General features: G+C 37.4%; 1 protein-coding gene across 1 annotated transcript in view; it reads left to right on the plus strand.

Annotated features, from left to right (window-relative positions):
• LOC103508764 (phosphatidylserine synthase 1) overlaps window positions 1–10,559 on the plus strand; it is a 23,434-nt gene extending 12,875 nt beyond the window's left edge. The window contains exons 4-9 of the mRNA XM_026823271.1: window positions 2,698–2,879; window positions 3,299–3,450; window positions 3,906–4,160; window positions 5,062–5,284; window positions 9,827–9,929; window positions 10,405–10,559. Coding sequence (XP_026679072.1) covers window positions 2,698–2,879; window positions 3,299–3,450; window positions 3,906–4,160; window positions 5,062–5,284; window positions 9,827–9,929; window positions 10,405–10,499 — 1,010 coding nt within the window. The 3' untranslated portion in view covers window positions 10,500–10,559. The remainder of the gene's footprint in view (window positions 1–2,697; window positions 2,880–3,298; window positions 3,451–3,905; window positions 4,161–5,061; window positions 5,285–9,826; window positions 9,930–10,404) is intronic.
• Window positions 10,560–19,884: the final 9,325 nt, after the last annotated feature.

A 19,884-nucleotide genomic window follows, 5' to 3' on the forward strand; every position in this document is an offset into this window, starting at 1 on the left:
CAGGTATGGGACCTGTTTTAAAGCTCTACAATGATCTACAATGATGGTGATACTGTTTTAAAGCTCTACAATGATTGTGTGTTCAGGTCCGTAGCCAGGATTTCATCAAGGTTGGGAGCCAATGTAGTACCCTGCCTCGGTGATGTAGTGGTCAAGGCGCTCGCCTGGTAAACAGGAGGGCGTGGGTTCAATCCCAGCCGAGGTATGGAATTTTATCCTCAATCTAATTTGAGAATTTGACCACAATAATAGTAGTAGCCTACTGCTGGAGTAAAGGGACTTTTCAGTCCTATGCGAGCAGTATAAATAAGCACTATTATTATTATTGTATACTAAAACATTGAGGGACAAAAAACGCCCTAAATGCATCCCTGTACTAGTTATGTTTTGGAAAGGTCGGTTACCAACCACGCACAACGTTGCTTAACTTCAGTGATCCGTTGGGAACTAGTGCATTCACTGTGCTATTGTCAATGGCTATTCCTCAGAAGGTGAATACTATAGACTTGTCTCATACAAGGTGTTTTTGATGGTGCATAAGGCTATGTTATAGTTATAAATTATAAAAGGAAAAATAATTATTACAATTTTGCCAAAAGTATGAGTATAAGATGTAGTTTAGGTATAAATGGGTCAGTATCCTGGAAAGCGAGTACATTTATTGTGACTTTCGAGAAACGACTAAACCCATATATATTATGGGACTGCCTGGAGTTACCCATAGTACAAGTACGGTTACTTGTAATGTGATAGTAATATGTAAATTAAATCAGGTGTATAATTATAGTAGGCGTAGTCATTCTTATTTTAATCGATTTTATTTTGTTTATAATTTAGCTGATGGATTTTTTTCTGATCATTTCATATCTTATATGGAATTCTGGATTTTTGGCGAGGCATCTAATTTGTACTGGTAGTTATGTGAAATGTAGAAATCACTCAGAAAAAGGACCCCCCGAAGGCCTAACGGGGCCCAGTTACGGTAGCAAATAAATTTGCTATTTTATGTTGCTAGATTTTGGTCTAGAATTTCTTAGAGTGTGGGACCTACCCGTTGTTAATTTCTTTCTGATCATTTCATATCTTATATGGAATTCTGGGTTTTTGGCAAGGCATCTAATTTGTACTGGTAGTTATGTGAAATGTAGAAGTCACTCAGAAAAAGGACTCCCCGAAGGCCTAACGGGGCCCAATTACGGTAGCAAATAAATTTGCTATTTTATGTTGCTAGATTTTGGTCTAGAATTTCTTAGAGTGTGGGACCTACCCGTTGTTAATTTCGTTACAAAACAGGACTGTAGAAGAGGAAGGGTTTTTAAACACAATAGGTGATGTAAAAGTTCAACCTTTTGCATGTATTTTGCACACATTCATTTTATTGATGGGAGATGGAGATGGTTTTAATCTCAGTAAAGGTGTGTCATACATGTAAGGTAGGGAACCTGTGCACTCAACATTAAATATATATATTTTTTTTTTTTTTTTTTGAAACATAGACTGAATCTCACAATATACCTATGCACTAGGACCACTAGGTAATTTCAGTGAGAATGTAATATAACACAAGTTACAAAAAAAAGCTTTGAACTCGTACTTTCGATTTTTCAGAACATTATAGATAGGTATTTCATCGGGGATTCGGCAAAGCACTAATAAAATTGGTATAATGTTTCTTAAACATCGTCGGATTGTGTTGTGATAGCACCTATTCGGTATTTAGTACTGTTATAATAGTTATCACCGCGTAGTCCACAGACTACCTCTACGTACCTACAATACCTATTCACCTATTGATGACGAGCTATATCTACCTACTCACCTATTGATATCACCTGCTAGTATATTAGCTATGTAGGTTATAACGAGATGTAGGTAGGTCTACTGTAGGTACTAGAAATAGCTCGTTTTGCCGAAATAGGAAAATCCCAACATAAAAGTGGTATCGATTGTAGGTACTAGAAATAGCTCGTTTTGCCGAAATAGGAAAATCCCAACATAAAAGTGGTATCGATAGATTCTTTAGGTACTTGACTAATTTATTATTATCATAAGTCATAACGTTTAGCTGATGATAGAACGTATCAGGCTATTAGTACAGCCATTAAAATTCAATTATCCTTTAAATGTTCAACAAGGTTCAGTGAAAATATCGCTACAGTACTAAAGTTAAATAGCAATGTTGGTGAGAATGATGAGTATACCTGTTTAGTCAGCCAAATTCTGACTACAATATGTTATTATGTATATGTACATCCTAATAAACATAGGTAAGTAGGTATGATCTGGAATTACGATTCTTAAAACACATTTCATTCCAGGCAGGAGGGTACCTTTTAGTAATTACAAAACAGGATTGTAGAAGAGGAAGGGACTTTAATTTCAAACACAATAGGCAATGCAAAAGTTCAACTTTTTGCATGCATTTTGCACACAATCATTTTATTGATGGGACATGTGGAGATGGTTTGAATCTCAGCAGGAATGTGTCATGCATGTAAACTAGGGAAGCTGTGCACTCAACATTAAAGAATTTTCTTTTTTCACAACATAGACAGAATCTCACAATATATCCACTAATTTAATTGAGAATGTATTATGAAGAGTCAGATAATATGGCCTTAGACCTCTCTCATCTTATGAGAGTGTTGGCTCTCATAAATCAATATTATTAAATAATATCCTAATTCCTTCTTTCAGATTTCAGGATAGACATGGACAAAGAGTATGGTGTGAATTGCTCAGACATCTCCCTAGAGAAGATCTACAATCACTTGGATGTGTTTGCCCTGGGTCATTTTGTTGGGTGGGCATTCAAGGCAGTCCTGATCAGACACATGGGCATCTTATGGGCTATGAGTGTTATGTGGGAATTCACTGAGGTGAGAGGAGAATGTGTTTGAAAAGCTGAACAGTAGTTGGGTGGAAGAGCTCAATCTTGAGAATCCTGCCACTTGGAAAAAAAATCACAATTTACTAAGAATCAGAATTAAAAAACTTCTTTTAAAAGAAATGTTTAAGTATCTGATTCCCCCCCCCACCCCCATCTTCATCTTCCTTCCTTGAGAATCTATTGATGTATTTCTTTGGGTCCCAATTTCTTACTCTAAGGTAGGTTGGTTTAGAGGTGTAGATATCTGAATGGTGGACTTATTTGGACTCATATGTTGAAAAGACACCCAAAAAAGGAGGAAAAAAAATTAAAGGAATAAACTTTTATTACCTATCTTAAATTTAATCAACCACTTCATTCAAACCAAGGGCCTTATCTTCATAACAAACCTCTGTTCTTTTTCCTCAGATCGCGTTTGCCCATCTCTTACCCAACTTCATTGAGTGTTGGTGGGATGCCCTCATCCTAGATATTCTACTTTGTAATGGAATTGGCATTTGGGTTGGACTTAAGCTGTGCAAGTGGTTTGAAATGAGAGAGTACAAGTGGGTGTCTATCAAGTAAGTGTATTTCAATTCTTTAATCTATCCAATTTTAAGAGTTTTATATCCCAATCCTTCCATCATTTGTGAGACAGGTGGTATCATGCCTTTATCTCTTAGACATGGCAAGTAGGGAAGTATGTAATTTGTCTGTAATAGAAAATACTTTCTACTTTATTGATAAATGACAAACAATGGCTGTGCCAAAAAATGACCCAGGGTCAGGCCCATAAAATATGAGACAGATTGAGCGTAAGACCAGGGATTACTGAGGTATGAGGTATTAAACTTTGTCAAAATCCATGGTTATTACTGCATTCATAGGCCGATTTTTCGGGAGGTAGTCTTGAAACTTGGCTCCTTTTTTCATGTTTAATATTATTATTATTTTATTTATTTTTAAGAGAGAGAGAGATCATATTGTACATAAATGTTGTGTAATTCCCTACTTTTTCAATGTCTCATGTCCTCAGGGATATCCATTCAACAAGTGGCAAGCTAAAGCGGGCCATGCTCCAGTTCACTCCTCAAAGTTGGACCCACGTGCGTTGGCTAGATCCCACGTGCACCTATATGAGATTCATTGGTGTGTGCCAAATGGTACTCTTTTGGCAGCTGTCTGAATTGAATACGTTCTTCTTGAAGCATATATTTGAAATGCCTCCGTCTCATCCAATAGTGATCATTCGACTTTCGTTCCTGGGTATAATGGTGGCTCCTAGTGCTAGGTGAGTGTCAGACATAGAATAAATTAGAATATACCTTGTTTATACTGCCAGCATAGGACTAAAAAGTCTCTTTACTCCCGCAGTCTAAACAAGGTATACTTACTTGATATATTTGATTGGTATTAATAATAACAACCTAAATTAATTGGTACAAATTTGATTGGTACCTAATAACGGTAAATTTTTTTCCCCAATTAAGTAATACACCTCAATGAATTTTATGACTTGACTTGGACTCAAACCATCAACCTCCATATGCGGAGTAGTTTTAACCCCATTGCACCTTTCTAGGAAGGTTCTGTTTCACGTTCTTCTTGAAGCATATATTTGAAATGCCTCCGTCTCATCCGATAGTGATCATTCGACTTTCGTTCCTGGGTATAATGGTGGCTCCTAGTGCTAGGTGAGTGTGAGACATAGAATAAATTAGAATATACCTTGTTTAAACTGCCAGCACAGGACTGAAAATCTCTTTACTCTCGCAGTCTAAACATGGTCTGATATATTTGATTGGTAACCTAATAACGCACGGTACATACCCATGAAAAAGGAATTTTAATTGTGTTAATCATACTTAAAAGCTTGTCGTAAATTTTGTTCTCCACTTAAGTATTACACCTCAATAAATTTTATGACTTGACTTGGACTCGAACCACCAACCTCCATATGCGGAGTAGTTTTAACCCCATTGCACCTTTCTAGGAAGGTTCTGTTTAAAGTCTCAGCTTAGGCAAAAGAGGCTGAGTGAGGTCTACAGTTCACAGAACTGCTAGTATTTTTCCTACAGAAGTGTACATTTAACTACATATTTGTTTAGTGTTTTCTTAGTGGAGTCTACAAGATAATAAGCTATTATGAGGATAATGAAAGTAACGTTCTTCTATTCTCTCTATGCTGACAGGCAGTACTACAGTTTCGTGACCGACACCCAATGCAAACGCCTGGGCACTCAATGTTGGATCTACGGCGCTATCCAGCTCACTGAGGCCCTCCTCTGTATTAAGAATGGAAAGCTCCTGTTTGGCAGAACTCAGGCGGTGAATATTCTGGCTTGGCTGTCTGTTATGTTCCTGCTGGCTGTGCTGTGTGTGTATGGGTGTGTGCTGTGGCATCGATATGTCAGTGTAAGTTGAATAGATATTAAAAGGTGTAGGTAATAGCAAGCATTCATTTTGCCTATGATTTGTATTTTTTTTTTTTTTTTTTTTTCTCTAACCTTCTTAAAGAAGTGTAGGTACATTTAACGATTTAACTACATATTTATTTAGTGTTTTCTCAGTGGAATATACAAGATAAGCTATTATGAGGATAATGAAAGTAGGTAATGTTCTTCTATTGCCCCTACTTTGACAGGCAGTACTACAGTTTCGTGACTGACACCCAATGCAAACGTCTCGGCACTCAATGTTGGATCTACGGCGCTATCCAGCTCACCGAGGCCCTACTCTGTATCAAGAATGGAAAGCTCCTGTTTGGCCGAACTCAGGCGGTGAATATTCTGGCCTGGCTATCTGTTATGTTCCTGCTGGCTGTGCTGTGCGTGTATGGGTGTGTGCTGTGGCATCGATATGTCAGTGTAAGTTGAATAGATATTAAAATACAGGCAGTACTACAGTTTCGTGACCGACACCCAATGCAAACGCCTGGGCACTCAATGTTGGATCTACGGTGCTATCCAACTCACTGAGGCCCTCCTCTGTATTAAGAATGGAAAGCTCCTGTTTGGCCGAACTCAGGCGGTGAATATTCTGGCCTGGCTGTCTGTTATGTTCCTGCTGGCTGTGCTGTGCGTGTATGGGTGTGTGCTGTGGCATCGATATGTCAGTGTAAGTTGAATAGATATTAAAAGGTGTAGGTAATATCAAGCATTCATTTTGCCTATGATTTGTAATTTTTTTTCTTTTCTCTAACCTAGCATATAACCTAGCTTAGTCTCAATGATATGAGCTAAACGCGACTGGTTCGCTGGAATGATTGCATTTGGTTTGTCGTCTGTTTTTCGTGACAAACGCGGTGTAAGCGTTTGACGCAACCTTTCAAACGCTTAAGGATTGTCCTATTTAGGTGTAATAGCTGGAGCCACAGTTGGAGTTCAAGCTTAGATTGAGTTTAGCTCTTTGTTTAAGCCATCTAATTGCCTGAAGATTTTGAAATCAACATAACTTAATTCAATTCAATAGAACAGTTACGCTTACTTGGGTGATGTTTCAAAGTCAAAGAGCAAGAAAAATGAGGAACGACAGATTTTTTTCTTTTTCTTCTACGACTTCTAGATTCCGAGATAAATCGATTTCAAAAATACCGGTAAAACGTGAACTTTGACGTCACGGCATACGCTCGCGTAGGCGATGACGTCACATCAAATGTCCTCTCAGATTTCTTTCTGCTCCTCCGCAAGCGTGCTTGCATACTGGCGCTACCTAGCGAGACAACTGCCTGAAGTCTGACGTCACACATCTTTGAACTCTTTCATTAGAACGGAAAATAAAAATTGAATTTTCGACCTTTTACAGTTATGGAGTTTTGACCTCAGATTTGGATTTTTCCCAAATTTTTACATAGGAATCGACCATTTATTTATAATTTTTACCCATTTGACCTCAGATTTGGATTTTTCACTACTTTTTACGTAGGAATCGACCATTTATTAATAAATTTTACCCAATTGCAACTGCTCCATTGGGCAAGGTAAACCTGGTTGAAATCGACCATTCATTAATAATTTTCACCCATTTGCAACTGCTCCATTGCTGATTACTTCTTTCAAGTCAATAGTTAAACTTGGACCGATTTCAAACTCTGATTTTTGCCCCAGATAGAAGCCTTTTATTAGGATATTATACCTATCTGGTATACCTATTTATTCCTCAGAGATATCCTATAGTTTTTGATGTTACAATGGAGGAGTTGCAATTGGAAAAATATTATTAATAAACGGTCCTCATTTTTCCTGCTCTATGACTTTGAAACATAACTCAAGTAAGCGCAATTGATCTATTGTGGATTTGTTTTGAATAAAAACATCGATTACTTTCCATTACATAGTACCTAAGTATAGATAGCTGATTTGTTTTCTATGAGGATTAGGAAAATAACAAAATTACATGACGTATGCACATTGCACATAGTAGCTATTAATTACATGATTTTTTTGATAGTCATGGGAACAATTTTCTTGGTCATGGGTAGATAAAGTTTATCTTTTAGTAATTCAGTTTTTTTGAATCTTATTAGTGCTAATTTGTTTTCTATGAGGATTAGGAAAATAACAAAATTACATGACGTATGCACATTGCACATATAGTAGCTATTAATTACATGATTTTTTGATAGTCATGGGAACAATTTTCTTGGTCATGGGTAGATAAAGTTTATCTTTTAGTAATTCAGTTTTTTTGAATCTTATTAGTTTTTAAATTTTAGTTAAGTATTTTCACAATATTTAGTACGTTTGTAATGCATAATGCTTACCTACATCTGTTCGTTGATTTAAATATTTAAACTATTCTTAATTTATTTTGTGATTATTTGATCAAAACCGTCATTTTAAATGACCATTATCTACCTAGTTCAAATTAGTAATAATTTGGTCTTCTATCTTTGTTAATTATTTTTCTAAAGAAATTAATTTTATAAAAAATCTCATCTATATTCTATACGTACTTTTAGTAGAATATTAATACTCTGACTTGAATCAAGTGAAGTTAATTTTGACTTCTGCGCTTGTGACATTGAAAAACGTTTAAAAGTTGACCAACTTGAAGTTAACATGGATCATCATCTAGGTACTTTTATAAAATAATGAAAAGTATTGTATAGGTAAATAACATATTCATCATCTAGGTACTTCGCCTTTTCCCATGTTGGCGTTTTTAGTCGGTCCACCTATCTATACCATTGGTGTTTTTTCGTCAGGATGAACCAACTTGGTTTTTGGCGAGTTTATTTTTACGGAGTGCGGCTGCGGATGCCCTTCCGCTAGTTGAATAATTTTAAGTCAATTTTATCTCCATACCTACCTAGTTACTATTCATTAAATTTTCTTTGTGTGAAAAATTGTTTCAATTATTTTGTTTTTGTGTTTCTCTATACCTACTAGATTTTGTTTTTGTTATACCTACCAACTTCATTACCTTCATTACAAAATAAATTTAAAAATCCAATCCTCGTTTATTTCAAGAAAGAGTATCTAGCTATGAATATGAATCTCTTGTAAACTACTGCAAACGTGTAGGTGTGATCTTTGCCATGCATAATTTTTCTTCTAAATATAACCCCGTGTGGTGAATTCATCTTTGGCGATATAGCCTAATGGTGCTTCAACACAATAGTAGATTGACGATGGATCGATCAACGCGGTCTGGAACTCAAATAAAGTATTTTTTTATTAAACCAACAAACAAACAAAAAAGTTTTTAGTGTGGACATGACGTGATTCAAACGATGATCGACACATGGACTAGTTTGACTGTACCTTCATGAATAAAATCATAATGCAAATCAACTTGCATCTGTAACCAAAGTAAACAACAAAGTAGAGACTTACAAATCAAGTAGGTACTTGATCGAAAGTCTGTACTTTAGGAGGGAAGTGATGGGGATAGGAGAAGGACGCTCAGTTAAAATATGGAGCAGAGAGAACGAAAAGACGGGAATTTAACCCATAATGTGCCCTAAAATCCCGAAATACAGATTTTTTTTTTTTAATTATACCCACTTTAACAATCTCTTGTCCTTTGTGGGGCCTCTCTTAAGGCGTTATATTTTTGTGTAAAAGCCGATGAGCTTTAGGTAGGAATATTTTTGAAATTCTTAAAATAAAGCAATACCTATTTTTGAAAATAAAAGAATATTTTTGACAGTAGCAAAGTAAGTAGCTTTGATATTCATGCACTTTTATTGTTTTCTGCGAATCTTATCTAGAAAATAAATATAGCTCTGTATGTAACTTTAAATAAAAAGACCTTTAGGCAAGACCTAGCCCCAGCGTGCGCCCTAAAAAGTGGCACTAACAGTGACCAAAGGAGATAAATACTCCTCGGGGATTTTAGATTTTCATTCACCTGTCTCGGTGGTCTATACTTCTGCGAATATTATTTTTCGGAAACTACCCAAAAAAAAACGTACGGTTTAACCCAATATGCACTTAGGCAAAGCCTTTTTTTTTTGTCCCTATAGTTTATATTACGTGCCTTTCAGGTCGCTAATGTCCTGAGGAAGTACTTTGCAGTCCCAGGGAAAACCCTGAGGAAGTACTTTGCAGTCCCAGGGAAAACTAAAAAAAAAAAAAAAAAAAAAAGGCCCCTAATCTTAAGGATTGTCCTATTTTGATGAAAATTTGGTTGTTTGTTTTATTAGCAGCGGCAGCTAGTGTACGTAAAAAATCCTATTTAGGATTCAGATTTTTGTGCCATTACTAAGGCCAGCCACTGACTATCAGGTAGACCTGATCAAGGTGTCAGGTATACCTGATCAGGTGTACCTGTCCGGTCTACCTGATAGTGAGTGGCTGGCCTAACTAACCCTATTTTTTAGTTCAGAATTCTAAAAATGTCAAATTTCATGAACTGTTGTATTAGCCTCGTGAGACTAATCTGTTTTTCCATTTCTAACCTTGTTTGTGTTTTGCATGGTGTGTTTTGCTATCCCTCTAACCAACCACACAGCCAGGAGATGGTAGTGCGTGCTCCCAGGGTTCTACCCCATCCAAAGGATCACTGGCTAGTCGATCTAATGAGAGTGCCAATTCTACAGGAGAACCACTGCTAGGTAAGTGAAGGAGGACAAGATAGGAAAAGCCAGCCATTCCGAGAGCGAACTCTATCTGTTTAGGAGAGTTTCGCCACGGGCGGGAATCGAACCCACGACCTTCCGAAATGTAAGTTTGTACAATTTAAATTTATCGTGGTTGAAAGGGAATAAAATTGGGAAACAAAAATAATTTTACTATCTATTTCTCCATATTTACTTTGTTGAATATAAAATTGCTGCAGTGAGCACTAAAGTTGTGATATAATAACACAAAGAAACGGCATTTATTTATTTTGTTGATCGCTCTCGCTATTTCTACAATTACATAATTTTGATTTCATTCTCTTTTCCAGGAGATTCTGGAAACAGTGGTCACAAAAAAGCCGAACCGTCCTCAGAGACGGTAAAGCGAAGAATCAGCATCAAATCTGGTAATGGAGAAGGATAAACGGCTGCCACAATTACATAATTTTGATTTTATTCTCTTTTCCAGGAGATCCTGGAAACGGTGGTCACAAAAAAGCCGAACCGTCCTCAGAGACGGTAAAGCGAAGAATCAGCATCAAATCTGGTAATGGAGAAGGATAAACGGCTGCTACCTCATTGGGATCTGAGAAGACATAGAACTCTAGTCTAGTCACATATAGGGACGTCCCAGATACTTAGCTACTGAGAACAGGTATGGAACCTGTTTTTATTTATTTTTAACCAAACTCCTGTTGATAGGTACCATTTTTAGAGATAAAATTGCTCAGTTCAATTACACTATTATTTCTCACTCGCCTTTCATGTTTCATAAATCCAATGTTTCATATTTTGCAGGAATGAGGATGTGAGTGAAACAGACAACATCTGGGCAGGCTTGATAGCTGTGATATTCTTCCTACTTCTCATATCAAGACCTGTTTTAAAGCTCTACAATGAATGTGATACTGTTTTAAAGCTCTACAATGATTGTGTGTTCAGGTCCGTAGCCAGGATTTCATCAAGGTTGGGAGCCAATGTAGTACCCTGCCTCGGTGATGTAGTGGTCAAGGCGCTCGCCTGGTAAACAGGAGGGCGTGGGTTCAATCCCAGCCGAGGTATGGAATTTTATCCTCAATCTAATTTGAGAATTTGACCACAATAATAGTAGTAGCCTACTGCTGGAGTAAAGGGACCTTTCAGTCCTATGCGAGCATTTTAAATGAGCACTATTATTATTATTGTATACTACAACATTGAGGGACAAAAAAATCCCTAAATGCATCCCTGTACTAGTTATGTTTTGGAAAGGTCGGATACCAACCACGCACAACGTTGCTTAACTTCAGTAATCCGTTGGGAACTAGGGCATTCACTGTGCTATTGTCAATGGCTGTTCCTCAGAAGATGAATACTATAGACTTGTCTGATACAAGGTGTTTTTGATGGTGCATAAGGTTATGTTATAGTTATAAATTATAAAGGGAAAAATAATTATTACAATTTTGCCAAAAGTATAAGATGTAGTTTAGGCTGTTTAGGTATAAATGGGTCAGTATCCTGGAAAGCGAGTACATTTATTGTGACATTTGAGAAACGACTAAACCCATTTATATTATGGGACTGCCTGGAGTTACCCATAGTACAAGTACGGTTACTTGTAATGTGATAGTAATATGTAAATTAAATCAGGTGTATATCCCCACTCGATAATCTCGATATCTTCTTCTTCTTTTTATTACAACCTTTAGGACAGGAGACATGCAAGGGTTGAATGTTGGGTCGTTGTTGAGAGTTCACCGTTTTGTATCATTGAAGAAACGAACATTGAGTTGAGCAGACATCTTTTCAAATTCTAGCCTTCATGTTTATTTCTAATCTGAATAAGCAAGTATCCTATGTTTCCTGGGAGGGGCAACAAGAAAAGCCTATCTAATTGTAAAACAATTATGTTTGAGTTATCAAGTGGCAGACTCTTTACTTTCAAGAGCATTTACCTATAGGTACATATTGAAAGCCTACACTGAATCTGAAGTTTACCTACTTCATTGACAACAAACATGATTGTGTTGATATGTATTTATTGTATAATAATTTATTATGCTTATTTCATATAGGTATTTACTGTTTTCTTCTCCAAGTCCAACAGTAAGTAGGTAACAACAATTTTACCTACAGGGGGGAAACTGTCATAAGAGCTAATTAACCGTGGGGAGTAAACTGAGGAGGAGAGAGGAAGATTTTATTCAGAGTGGGAAGGAGATGAACTTGGGCATCTCTTTGTGGAAGATAAAAGCTCTCGCATATAGCCAATTTTCAATTCATTTTAAACAACGTTGCGCATGGTTAGTATTCGGATGGGTAGCATCTGGGCAACTGTGCTATAATCCACAAGGAAAATTACTCCGGAGTCCTCACAGACCGCGAGGGTCCTTGACTTCCAACACCAGCCTTCTCCATTCTGGTCTGTCCTGGGCGATGTTCTGCCAATCTTGTCGGATTCCATAACCCCTACCTTACCTTAAACACCTGATGAAGTGCCACATCTGGTAGCCATATGAATCCCTTGTTATCCACAGTACAGCCTTAACCCTATATTCCTACCTTAACCAAAACCCTTCCTTACCTTAAACACCTGATGAAGTGCCACGTCTGTCAGCCATATGAATCCCTTGTTATCCACAGTACAGCCTTAACCCTAATATCTCTTTGTGGAAGATAAAAGCTCTCGCATATAGCCAATCTTCAATTAATAAGGAACGTTGCGCATGGTTAGTATTCGGATGGGTAACATCTGGGCAACTGTGCTATAATCTACAAGGAAAATTACTTTCTTACTCCGGAGTCATCACAGACCGCGAGGGTCCTTGACTTCCCACACCAGCCTTCTACATTCTAGTCTGTCCTGGGCGATGTTCTGCCAATCTTGTCGGATTCCATAACCCCTTCCTTACCTTAAACACCTGATGAAGTGCCACGTCTGTCAGCCATATGAATCCCTTGTTATCCACAGTACAGCCATGGGGCATATAAAAAGTTGAATAATTTTAAGTCAATTTTATCTCCATACCTAGTTACTTATTATTCATTAAATTTTTTTTTTGTGTGAAAAATTGTTTCAATTATTTTGTTTTTGTGTTTCTCTATACTAGATTTTGTTTTTGTTATACCTACCAACTTCATTACCTTCATTACAAAATAAATTTAAAAATCCTCATTTATTTCAAGAAAGAGTATCTAGCTATGAATATGAATCTCTTGTAAACTACTGCAAACGTGTAGGTGTTATCTTTGCCATGCATAATTTTTCTTCTAAATATAAATATAACCCCGTGTGGTGAATTCATCTTTGGCGATATAGCCTAATGGTGCTTCAACACAATAGTAGATTGACGATGGATCGATCAGCTTATCCCGCTCACTGTCTAGCCATTGATGTTCTCCAATTCTGCTGGAATTAGATGCCTCTGTTTCTAATGACATGCAGTTTTTATTTGTGTCTGATCGTGTTTACTTTAATTCCTACATTGTACAAACTTAAGTTTACATCCCTGGTTTTTGCCTCAATTTTAACTTTATTTTTTATCTTATCTTTATCAGTTCATTATTATTAATTAAACTTTAGCTCCTACCTGCAACACAAGTCAGACATGACCTTAGACATTACTCACCTGATGAGAGTGGTGTCTCACAGAATGAAATATTATCACCTGATAGGTACATTTGGTACATACCTTAATTCCTTCTTCCAGATTTCAGGATAGATATGGACAAAGAGTACGGTGTGAATTGCTCGGACATCTCTCTAGAGAAGATCTACAATCACTTGGATGTGTTTGCCCTGGGTCATTTTGTTGGATGGGCATTCAAGGCAGTTCTGATCCGACACATGGGCATCTTATGGGCAATGAGTGTTATGTGGGAATTTACTGAGGTGAGAGGAGAATGTGGTGGGGTGGAAGAGCTCAATCTTGTCACTTCACAAAAAAAAAAAAAAAAAAAAAAAAAAAAAAAAAACAAATGTCTCTTATCCCGTTCACTGTCTAGCAATTGATGTTCTCCAATTCTACTGAAATTAGATGCCTCTGTTTCTAATGACATTCAGTTTTTATTTGTATCTGATCGTGTTTACTTTAATTCTTACTTTGTACAAACTTAAGTTTACTTCCCTGGTTATTGCCTCAATTTTAACTTTATTTTTTATCTTATATTTATCAGTTCATTATTATTAATTAAACTTTAGCTCCTACCTGCCTTGTTATCAATGTTCCCTTTGACCTGACTTAGAAGGTGTAATAAGAATAAGACAGCTTCTTTTAAAATAAATTCACATATAATCCCCCCTTAAAATTCCATCTTCTTCTTTTTTTCCTTGAGAATCTATCATTCTATTTCTTTGGGTGCCAATTTCCCACTCTTAAGGTAAGTTGGTTTAGAGGTTTAAATATCTGAATGTTGGACTCACATGTTGAAAAGACAAATAAAGCAGAAAAAAGTTAAAGGAATAAACTGTCTGAACTTTCATTATCGGTTTAAGCCATCTGATTGCCTGAAGATTTTGAAATCAACATAACTTAATTCAATTCAATAGAACAGTACCTATCTGGTATACCTATTTATTCCTCAGAGATATCCTATATTTTTTGATGTTACAATGGAGCAGTTGCAAATGGGTAAAAATTATAAATAAATGGACGATTCCCATGTAAAAAGTTGGGAAAAATCCAAATCTGAGGTGAAAACTCCGAAAAAATAACTGTAAAAGGTCGAAAATTCAAATTTCATTTTCCGTTCTAATGAAAGAGTTCAAATATGTGTGACTTCAGACTTTACGCAGTTGTTTTTTTCTTCCGTTAGGCAGCGCCACTATGCAAGCGCGCTAGCGGAGGAGCAGAACGAACTGCGCACAAACACATTAATGCGTTGCCTGCGAGGGAGCTGTGCTCGGGACATTTGATGTGACGTCATCGCCTACGGGAGCGTATGCCGTGACGTCAACAAAGTCTAGCCTTCAAAACAGAGAGGAGTTGGGGGGGTTCTTTATTTATTTCATAATTAACTTGGGTGGGGGAGATGGATGGGTATAACTTGGGGGGGAGGAAGGAGGGGTATACCTGATAACCAGTGGTGTGACTCGATAGGGTTCGACCCTCGGACGAGGCAGGAAAATAAACAGTACAACTTCGACCTAAACCCTTTCTAAAAACCGCTCTTTTAAGCTGCTGGGTATGCACTGGTCCTCCGAAAATCCCCATATCAGGGAAAGGTAAGTCAAAGAAGAATTTAAGTACAAGTAAAAAAAAATGCCTGTGGCGCTCTAACTTTTTTTCCCCTTCCCAGTGAAGCTTATCTGAGGGAAACCAATACATGCTCCTTTCTGCCATAACCCAGAAAGTGTTAGCATTTTTTTCCAGGATTTCATAAAATGGTATACGTATGGCCGGGGCCACAAGTGAGCGTACCTATTTGGATTTTTATTATTATTATTTATTTATTTAAATAACATTTTACAGAATAGAGATCTTTTCCTAAGCTGATAATAATTATTATAAAAAGCTTCTAAGAAAAGATAATTACAATAGGGGATTTACAATGAATGATTAAAAATTACAATAAGTATACATAGTTATTTAGTTTAGCATACATACATACATATACATAGTTTAGCTTACAAGCATACATATTTAGCATACATACTTACATACAATAAGTATACAAGATTAACCTCGGATAAGCAATCTGATTGGTTGATAAAAAAAAAAAAAAATCCAAAATTTCAGCCAATCAAATTGCTTGAATCGAGTTTATTTAAACTCACTTTGTGGCCCCTAGCCTTAATCCCCAGATACATAGTTTAGCTTACAAGCATACATATTTAGCATACATACTTACATACAATAAGTATACAAGATTAATCTCGGATAAGCAATCTGATTGGTTGATTAAAAAAAAATCCAAAATTTCAGCCAATCAAATTGCTTGAATCGAGTTTATTTAAACTCACTTTGTGGCCCCTAGCCTTAATCCCCAGAGCAGGGGAATAATTTTGGTATCTAGTACCCAGGGAACCTACCGTAGATTCGACACTGATGTATATTATTATATTCGTATAATAGGTACCGTGCACAACACAGGTCTCAGGTTAATTAAATTAAAATTATCAATTAAATAAAAATAATAAGCATACCGTGTGGTATCAAGTTTTGTGCGTTAAAAAATGAATTGTGAGACTAGTGAGACATCAAAAAAGAGATTCGGGCAGCTGGGCCGAAATGTAAAGTCTGGGGAAATGAGAACTCTTTTTCAACTTTTTCAAAACGATGGCCCTAATTAGCGGCCGGACCGTATATTTCTCGAGACCCGGCCCACGGACACTTTTGATCTACATAATTTATATTGTGAGACTAGTGAGACATCAAAAAAGAGATTCGGGCAGCTGGGCCGAAATGTAAAGTCTGGGGAAATGGGAACTCTTTTTCAAAACGATGGCCCTAATTAGCGGCCGGACCGTATATTTCTCGAGACCCGGCCCACGGACACTTTTGATCTACATAATTTATTGAATCTCTCTTCAAAATTTGAGTGATCTGGGGCTAAAGGTAAAGTCGTGAGAAGCACAAACCCCTTTTGAGCTTTTTCCAAGGTACAGCCCTTAATAGCGGAACTTTTGCCCTAAATCAGGGTTGTCCAACCTTAGGGCACCCGAGGGCCGCAAGAGACCAAGGTAGAGAGTTGGCGGGCCGCAAAAACTCAACTCAGGTATGCCAGGGTTGTCCAACCTTAGGGCACCCGAGGGCCGCAAGAGACCAAGGTAGAGAGTTGGCGGGCCGCAAAAACTCAACTCAGGGGGGGGAGGGGGTAGGGATGTAAATGAGTTGCAAATATATCGATAAATCGATATATCGGCCCCTCAAATATATCGATATCGATATATCGGGGGAAATATATCGATATATCGCCGATATATCGATATATTTAACAATTTTTCTTGTTTTGGGGGTTACAAGATATTTACACTGCGTTTTACGATAATAAGGCTACTTTTAAACACGTCTTCGTGAATGTTGATATTCACGTCGATATTCATTCGTCGATAGTTAGAAACTAACTATGAAATTTGTAAGGTAAACTGGGATAATTTTTATAAATTTGAAAATTGCTTTTTCAAAACTATGGCCCTAATTAGCGGCCGGACCGTATATTTCTCGAGGCCCGGTCCGCGGACACTTTTGATCTACGTAATTTATGGAATCTCTGCCAAGTTTGAGCGACCTGGGGCTAAAGGTAAAGTCGTTAGAAGCGCGAACCCCTTTTGAACTTTTTCCTCAGTAAGTATAGTGGAACTTTTACCCCAAATAATGGCCGAACCGTACCTTCTTTGAACCCGGTCCAGTTGAATTTTTGATCTACATAATTTAAGCAATTTTCCTGTTAAGTTTGAGCGATTAAGGCCGAAATCTAAAGTCTTGAAAAATGCGAACCTTTTTAAAATTATAGCTTTAAAATTTTAAATAGTGGCCGAACTGTATTCATATATTTCTTGAAATCCGTCTCGCGGACACTTTGGACAGATTTTTTCCAATTTACCTATCTGAACCTGATCTGATTTTGTCCTAGCCCTGTACAGACTCTTACGTGCTTTTCATTGCAAATTAGTCGCTTTTTTACCTTTCCTGTGCCTACCTCAATAATTCTCCTCCCTCCCTCCCCTCTTACCTCGCTTCTCCATTCATTCTTTTCTACCTTTTTCTCTATTCTCTCTCCCATCCTTCTTTCTTTTGTTCTTTTGCCTCCTGTTTTTTCCTTCTTTTGTACGCCCCGAGAGGAGGCAAAACTTGGGTACTCAGAATTAATTAAAAAAGTGCATTACAATCTTCTTCAACTAAAAAAATATTATTAAAAAAATGTTGATGTTGGGATGTAGAAATGTTGATGTTTTAGAATTTGCAGGCGCAACGAGAAAGCTAATTATCATTTTGAATCTTAATTAAAAAATAAATTGTACCTATGTAGGTAGGTATATTTACTTGTTCTTATAGTCATATACCATTATACCTACTCACCCTGTCCCCGCATGAGTAGGTACCTACATTAGGTATAGCTATTAAATCTTTTTTAATTATCTACCTACCTATACCTATAACTGGGGAGGAAAAAAGAGGATCTGTAATTAATGATAGTGAGGATACCTACTTATCTAGAAAATAAATATAGCTCTGCATGTAACTTTAAATAAAAAGACCTTTAGGCAAGACCTAGCCCCAGCGTGCGACCTAAAAAGTGGCACTAACAGTGACCAAAGGAGATAAATACTCCTCGGGGATTTTAGATTTTCATTCACCTGTCTCGGTGGTCTATACGGTACTTATCTAGAAAATAAATATAGCTCTGCATGTAACTTTAAATAAAAAGACCTTTAGGCAAGACCTAGCCCTAGCGTGCGGCCTAAAAAGTGGCACTAACAGTGACCAAAGGAGATAAATACTCCTCGGGGATTTTAGATTTTCGTTCACCTGTCTCGGTGGCGTAGTGGTCAATACGCTTGCTGGGTAAACAAGAGCGTGCAGGTTCAATCCTAACCGAGGCATGGAATTTTATCCTCATTTATTTGACAAATTGACCACCATAATAATGAAGCTCTAAGGGTTAGGTATCCAGGTTCAATCCTAACCGAGGCATGGAATTTTATCCTCATTTATTTGACAAATTGACCACCATAATAATGAAGCTCTAAGGGTTGGGTGGTAGAGAACGCCTCCGACGTTAACCTCGCCTAGTGGTTACCTTCCACTCAAGAGTCCATTATTATTACTACCCATTTTAAACGCCACAAATTTGCCCACTGCTTGTAAGTTTTGGACTGTTCATCTCGTTCGACCCCCACAAATTTGCCCACTGCTTGTAAGTTTTGGACTGTTCATCTCGTTCGACCCACCTACTTACTGAAGGTCCGAAAACTTGACAGTAAAAAATTTCGCTCGCTTTTATCACTTCGCAGCAAAAGTTGAAAGTTGGGACAATCTATTCACCTGTTCCAAGAACACGGTACGTCACAGTAAAAAATTTCGCTCGCTTTTATCACTTCGCAGCAAAAGTTGAAAGTTGGGACAATCTATTCACCTGTTCCAAGAACACGGTACACACATTAAGCATTATGTTTAACAAATCATGTTTCATGTTCAAAATAAACATTGTAACATAAGTACTGAAGGTCCGAAAACTTGAGTGACAGTAAAAAATTTCGCTCGCTTTTATCACTTCGCAGCAAAAGTTGAAAGTTGGGACAATTTATTCACCTGTTCCAAGAACACGGTACACACATTAAGCATTATGTTTAACAAATCATGTTTCATGTTCAAAATAAACATTTGTAACATTCTCGGGCCAGGCGCGATCTTACTCATCTTACTTGTGGGACGAGTGTGATTCATGTCCTGACTTTTCGAGTATGTGCAGAACTCGAGCAATTTTAAGTGTTTTAAGCATAAATGCTTGCCACAAATGCTCAATAAATTAGTATCCTTTTATTAAGAGCGGCAATTTCGTCCGTGCCCCGGGAGTCAAACCCTGAGCCTCCAAGTTGCAGAGCCTGACTCCGGGAACTCCTAGGAGTTACGCTTACATAACTCACATGTTTGAGTAAACACCAGGGAGGGGAGTATGTAGAAAGCAAAGTCAACATTATTAGGGACTTTTAATAAAAGTTTTTTTCCGTCATCCTTCCCCCTCTGGCTAATAAGGCAACTTTTGTGCCGCGCGCTACGGCTGAGGTCCGAACAGTATGGAAGTACTGTTGAGTACCCTAAAGTTAAGTACCGCTTTGCCTGGTGTTTAACTGGATCATGGACTGACTAAGTAGGGAATACGCGCTTTTTATAATAATAATAATAGACTCTTGAGTGGAAGGCAACCACTAGGCGAGGTTAACGCCTTAGGCGTTCTCTACCACCTAACCCTTAGCTACGCCACTGGTAATCAGAGTATCTAATTTAAGGGGAGCTTGTAAAAT

The sequence above is a fragment of the Diaphorina citri genome, unplaced genomic scaffold, assembly GCF_000475195.1.
Source record: "Diaphorina citri unplaced genomic scaffold, Diaci psyllid genome assembly version 1.1 scaffold432, whole genome shotgun sequence".
Classification (NCBI taxonomy): domain Eukaryota; kingdom Metazoa; phylum Arthropoda; class Insecta; order Hemiptera; family Psyllidae; genus Diaphorina; species Diaphorina citri.